Source organism: Formica exsecta, unplaced genomic scaffold (genome assembly GCF_003651465.1).
Source record: "Formica exsecta isolate Colony F162 unplaced genomic scaffold, ASM365146v1 scaffold265, whole genome shotgun sequence".
Taxonomy (NCBI): Eukaryota; Metazoa; Arthropoda; class Insecta; order Hymenoptera; family Formicidae; genus Formica; species Formica exsecta.
Window position 1 is genome coordinate 92,361 of NW_021849915.1, and position 6,767 is coordinate 99,127.

A 6,767-nucleotide genomic window follows, 5' to 3' on the forward strand; every position below is an offset into this window, starting at 1 on the left:
TTATTGTTTCTTTGAAAAACAATATATGTATGTAATAACATATATACACAAATAATAAAAAATAATAATAAAATAAAATAATGTAATAAAGCTATCAATTATCACTTAAGTACGCATATAAGTCTTACTTTCTGGAGTTTTCAAATATGCAGATTGGTTACTAATAGGTGTATGCATTATGGTCTTCGCCACATCAGATACAAACGTAGGGTTATCAAGACCATGAGCATGAGCTATTGACTCTGTTGAAGCTTTCTGTCTCGTAATAACTGGCGGTTTCTTGCCACTGAGGAATCTATATGATAAAAGATATAAACGTATACGACATACGATAATCAATTATTATTTATTAATAACGTGACAATTTATTATTATTATAAATAATTACTTTGCATATTGAATTTTATGTATGAATATTATTTCTGTGTGATCTTTGCATAAGTATTTTTGAATCGATAGACTTACGATTTCTTTCGAGGAGAATTCAAATTATCGCAGTTTTTGACGTGTAAGATATCGCCGCGATGCAGCTTTATTTGCTTTTTTTCAAAGTATGAATATAAACTGTTGGTCCACTCACCGACTGCACGAATGTGCAGCCACATGTAATCTGTACAAAAACATTATCGATGTCGAATTTGATATATAATTATTGTGTATAAATAAATTTGTTTTTTCTATTAGCAATAAAGAGCATAATCTGCGCGTTGAAAATATTTTAATAATGCAACTTAAATACAAATGTGAGAATAAAGTAAAATTTAAACCTACATTTTGTATTCAGTTATTAGTTTGTTATCAGTAATATCATTTTAAGAAAATTATTCTCGGATTCGATCGGCATAAAATTACAAAGAACAGCTTACCTTCCTGTTCCGGAGCACTGCTAATAGTAAAAGGATGCCATTCGTATCTTGCTATCACCGGAATATTAACAAATATATAATCGCCGGGGTAAAAGTGGAAATTAGTTGGTCTCTTGATGACCAAATGAGTCACCTTCGAAGGTAACAGGAGGCCGGAACTTATATACGTCTTGCCACGCTGCGAACGTAACCATATCAATCGACGAAATTTTTCCACCAAGTATATCACGCCCGGGCCGACAAACCATTTCCAGAAATTTGGACCATGAAAGATTATTAAAATCCAGAACGGTATGTACAGCAGATGAGACCAATAAAATATCTGTGTTATAAATAAAAAATTACGGAATTGTAAAAAGAAAATTTTAAAAAATATATATACGATCAAACAAATTAAAATTAAAAAAAAATAAAAATATAGTTACAATATAATAATACCTCGAAACAACCTCCGCGCCGTACAAATGCCATAGAACAAACCGTCATAATGACAAGTATAATAAACAGAACTACTCCAGTCGGATACGCACCGCCTGCCACCAAACCAAAATATCCAGGCTGACTCGTCAACAACCATTCGGATATCGTGTAATTTCCGCTATTCATTTCCTTGTCTTTGATGATCACCGTACCTATGGATGATACGTAATTAGATATAATTGTTATTAATTATAATTTTATTATAATTGAATATAAGATGAAAAAAAATGTGATCTCGGTTTTTTTCTCTTGAAAAACTCTTGTAAACTTTTTAAATTCCAAATTAAATTATGTATAACACATTATAACTATATACAATATTATAAAAACTGTTAAATATACCGCAATAAATAAGATGCATCAGAGTATGTACAATGCTAAAGATTCCAATCAATATCCCTGTCATTTTATGGAGATACATATGGTGATCTAAAGGCAATACAGAATTAAAACCGTGCGTTCGCAGAAACGTGATGCACTGGCGCAGCATCAGGATCAGAATAAATGTGCAGTCAAAGTTCAGACATTGTCCTAAAATAAAATTTTGCCAAATTAGTTTAGTTCTAAATCTTTTTGCATTGTTCTCTTTTTTAAAGACGTCAATGGAAATTTAGTTTGATATTAAATAGCCAATACTTGCTTGAAAATAATAACTATAAACGTATTAAAAAATTTGTATCTATAAAAATGTATTACATTTATGTGATACATTTAAATATCTAAAACAAATAAATTCTATATTTTTATATTTTTCTTACCACTTGCACGCGCAATCATCAAGTAGCGGTTATAATTTCGATACTCATAGAGACGAGAGACAAACAAAGCCACGTTAATAAAAACGAATATCGAAATAAAAGCAATGTAGACGTAATTGTTCTTCATGTATGGCTTTGTGAGTTGGTACGGGCGAAGGGACGAAAACATACCCAAAACAGATTTTCGTTTTGGTTTTGGTTGCGGTGGTACAAGCCATCGATCTATGCTGCGATTTTTTTAAGTTTAATATTTGCTTTAAAAATCTAACAATTTGAAATTTATTGTAATAATTAGAACAACGCCTCAATAATTAATAATAAATTTTATGAAATAAAATTAAATAAAAATAAAAAAATTAAACACTTCTCTTTTTTTAACTTAATTATATATCTTATAATTTTCCATCTAACCTGATTGAAAGATTTTCCAGCAGACCGTCATGTTTCTCTAATTGCCTTTTTAGAGCTTCAAAGGTGATCGCGCCTCTGTTATCTTGATCAGAATCCTCAAAGAGTGCAATTGTTAGATCTTCGATTTGTTCGTCGCTGAACTTCATTCCATTTTCTTCCATACAAGCTCTCATCACATGTTCCAGCTCGCGAAGTTGTATCAATCCATCGCCTTTTATTAATTTTTAAAAAATGTGTGGAATAATGAAAACAATTTAGATAAAATAAGATAAAATAGATAAAAATATTTAAAAATCTTTAAAAAAAATCTTAATTTTTCAGATGCATTCTAGTTTTTTATAAGTCTTTTGACGCCAAGATTCATAAATATTTTGCGTAAATAAATAATTCATAATTATAAATATTACCATCAATATCATAAACTTTGAAGAGGAACTTAATCTTATCGTCTGGAGACTTTCCAGCGAATTGATGCATAGCATCCAGAAATTCTTGAAGCGATATTGTGCCAGAGTTATCCTTATCAAATATTTGAAAGACTCTTTCGGTGAAGAATGGCTAAAAATTAATTGAGATATAAATATTATTTTACTTATATTTCTTTCAGTAAGTAAAATTAATACGCCTATCTCATTTCGTTACAAAATTTGATGTATAATATGATGTATAAATCTTGCTTGCATAGTGGATTATAAAAATATGGAACAAACAATAAATAAACAAAATACTGAGAAAAAAAACGCAAATAGAATATTTAGAAAATTATTTAAAAAAACCGCGCGTTTGAAATAAAAGAAAACTTATGCTTCCTGCCTACATTCTTCGAAGTGACAATTGTGTTGAATTCTTCGCGCCGTATTTCCCTCTCATTTCCAACAGTCTGCTTAAATATCTTTTCGAGCCATTCAAGATTTCCTTTATCGAAGCCAGCACGTGGTCTGACAAAAAGTATTTTAATTAATACACAACGATCACAAAAAGCTAACGAAATTAAAAAGCTTAATAAGAAAGAACACTTAATATCGCGAAAGTAAGGATAATAAATCTCTATAATTTTATATATAATAAACGTGTATTACCTGGTATTACTGATGTCAGATATAAACTCCATGATTTGGGCTGACGTTACGTATCCTGAGTTCTCTTGATCGATTAAACGGAACAGTTTATCCACGATCTGTAATACGTGAAAGGCACTCTTAAATCGAATATAAAATGTATCTGATACAAAGCGTTCTTATATTTGCTTCTCGAAGAATCGAAGAGTTGACAAACGGCACATTTGTAGCTTAAGCATACTTGTAATTTAACAGTCTCTCTTCGGAGGCAACTTTTAAAAGAGATCTTCCTTGTTTATCTTCGTTAAGAAATACATGCGAAATTACATATATACAGAAAAGCCGTATATATGTATATGCATCATTATTATTGATTTATTATTAGTATATTTGACAACAATCTCTAAAAAAATAACGCGAACAAAGTAACTCTGTACACGTGCCTGTAAACGTATCTCTGTACGCGCGTGCCTATAAACAAATCACATACACGCGTCAGTAACCGCATCTTTGATTAGCTATTCTTAAAGAATTAGCAATGTTAATTATGTTTCCTCGTTTCTTTGTATCTTGTTTTTGCACACATTCTTTTACAATAATATTTCTAGCGTATAATTTAAAATTCAACAATGATTGAGAGAAGAATTTCACTTCTAATATAAGATGATTAACCGTAGGCATATTATATAAGTTAGTTCAGATATACTTAACAAATTTGTATTATAACAAAATTGGAATAATAAAGTGTTACTATAAATGGAAATTTCTTCTTCTTCTTCATTATCTTGCCCTAATTTGGCAACTATTTACGTAGATGAATGTTGATTTTAATTTTTTACGTCTATTTATATTTCAAATATACATATAAAAATAACACAACTTACCCCTTTGATATAAAAAATCTGCTGAAAATTGAGGAAGTTTACTGGATTCTCCCCACATAGTACATATGCCACACTTTCGATCTGATCGACAAAATGATTTTGCTTCTCGTTTCTGATAAATTGATAGAAATAACGTAGAATTAAATAAATATAAAGTATATATATTTAAGATATACAAGTATATATTTAAAGTATCATTGGGAAATTACCATTCACAAAAATACACGCGAGAATATTCGTAAATAATAAAAAATTATTCTTACGTCAATCTCCCTTTAAGGAATTCGATCCATTCTTCCTGCTTCAATAACTCATCACGATCTTGATCAAACAGTATAAATAATTTCCCAAGAAGCATCTGAAAAATATTTATGAATTTGTTAATAATTGCAAATGTCAATTTATTCATCACAAAATTTTTAAACAATATTATAATATAAACAATTTATTACCATTACATTTTCACATTATATTCTAATAAAATATTTAAAATATAATACGCGTTATCAATTAATCTTTATTAATATAAAAATTTAATTAATAGTTATATTAATATTGTTTATACGTGATCATGATTTTAATTGCATTAAGATCATCATGTTTAACATTTTTTATAATAATATATATTTATAAAATATAAAATATTTTTTATAATAATATCAACGTATATTTCAATATTTACTCAACAGGAATTATGCAATCAAATCGCAAACAAAGCAAATCTTTTTTTTATAGAGTTTCTAACTTCAACTAATTAAGTTCTAAATTTATTACTTTTTTTTTCTATTAATAAAAACAATGCGCATATATGTATACAGAATGAATCATGTAATACAAAAAATTTTAAATATTTAAATTTTTTTATTGAGGTTTGTGCATGTAACAAAAAAATAAATATTGCAATGTCTGAGAAAGTTTTAATTAATTATAGTTTATTAAAAAAGAGTAACAATGCTACTTGTGTGTGTGAGCGCTTTAACACATATCCACTTGTCATCTAAATGAAAAAATTTATACATGTATCATACACATAGACCATTTTAAAGACTGCATATTTGAATGCAAATTATTTGAAATGTATCTCCTACATCTCCGCGTATGTAATGTATATCTGGGGCAAAGTTAATGTGTGATAATGAAAACCTATTTATTAAGATTCTAGCCTCAGGTACATATATGACAGCATCAACTTTAGCATTAATATGACACGTATCGATCACCATCGGATATTGACGACGGGCTATACACACGTGTGTATTTCACTCTTGATCGTTAAGAAATGGGTCAATGTCATGAGAGATTACGCTCCCTCGGCATGTATATGATCCAGAAACATGTCCCAATCTCGTGAGTTAGTGAATGTGATGTATGCAGGTTGCACCTGAACCATTTATAACCATTATTCACAGTTTTAATGAAAGATCCTTTAAACGTTTTTACTCTGACAAATCTTCGATTTATTTAAATTCTAAATAGATTCTGCTTAAAAAAATATTTAATTATAATATTAATTACACACAAGCGATTTGAATTTTATTTTATACTAATTTAGAGATAGATGGCTATTACAAAATAGAAATTAAACGTAAAAGACGATTTAAATTGTGGAAAAATATTTGTTCAAAAACAGGAAATATTGAGTTTAGAATTAAATACAAAAATATATTTTATATATTTGTATGTATAATATAAATAACGCTTTTAAAATTTTTGAGAAACTGCTTTGTTATTAATAAAACGGATGAATGAAGCAAATTGAATTAAATATATGACATTCAAGTAAAAATTTTAATATCTAATCTATGCAGTTATCCAGATAAAGAAAGAAGTTTCGCATTGCGAATGCAATGCTATGACTAATCTGCATCCGGTTGCTAAAATAATGATTGCGATGCGAGAAAGGAATTCAAATATCGATAAAAGATATATCTGACTTTATGTCTCTAATCATTCATTATTAATTTCTTTTGCGCATATTACAAAAACAGCAGAAAGGAGATAATAATCAATCATAAAAATTACAATGCAATGATGAAGTGACAATCTAATCACTTTTATAATGTAATTTTGAACGAAAATACCTGATTGATTAATAATATAATCATATAATATAATCCTAATAATATAATCTAATAATATAATCTTTACCTAATAATATAATCATATAAACGATATTTATAGACTACGAATATCATAGATTTTACAATATAAAACTAATATTGTTTATACGTGATCATGATTTTAATTGCATTAAGATCATCATGTTTAACATTTTTTATAATAATATATATTTATAAAATATAAAATATT

General features: G+C 28.0%; 1 protein-coding gene across 2 annotated transcripts in view; it reads right to left on the reverse strand.

The window, feature by feature from the left end:
• The window catches only part of LOC115237026 (NADPH oxidase 5), a 13,278-nt gene that overhangs the window by 2,193 nt on the left and 4,318 nt on the right, over nucleotides 1–6,767 (reverse strand). For both annotated transcript variants that reach the window (XM_029809782.1, XM_029809781.1), the window contains exons 4-15: nucleotides 4,721–4,815; nucleotides 4,458–4,569; nucleotides 3,595–3,692; nucleotides 3,333–3,453; nucleotides 2,923–3,073; nucleotides 2,516–2,726; nucleotides 2,105–2,331; nucleotides 1,689–1,877; nucleotides 1,305–1,498; nucleotides 867–1,188; nucleotides 466–610; nucleotides 129–295 (exon numbers count right to left, since the gene is read on the reverse strand). In XM_029809782.1, the coding sequence (XP_029665642.1) occupies nucleotides 129–295; nucleotides 466–610; nucleotides 867–1,188; nucleotides 1,305–1,498; nucleotides 1,689–1,877; nucleotides 2,105–2,331; nucleotides 2,516–2,726; nucleotides 2,923–3,073; nucleotides 3,333–3,453; nucleotides 3,595–3,692; nucleotides 4,458–4,569; nucleotides 4,721–4,815 (2,032 nt within the window). The remainder of the gene's footprint in view (nucleotides 1–128; nucleotides 296–465; nucleotides 611–866; nucleotides 1,189–1,304; nucleotides 1,499–1,688; nucleotides 1,878–2,104; nucleotides 2,332–2,515; nucleotides 2,727–2,922; nucleotides 3,074–3,332; nucleotides 3,454–3,594; nucleotides 3,693–4,457; nucleotides 4,570–4,720; nucleotides 4,816–6,767) is intronic.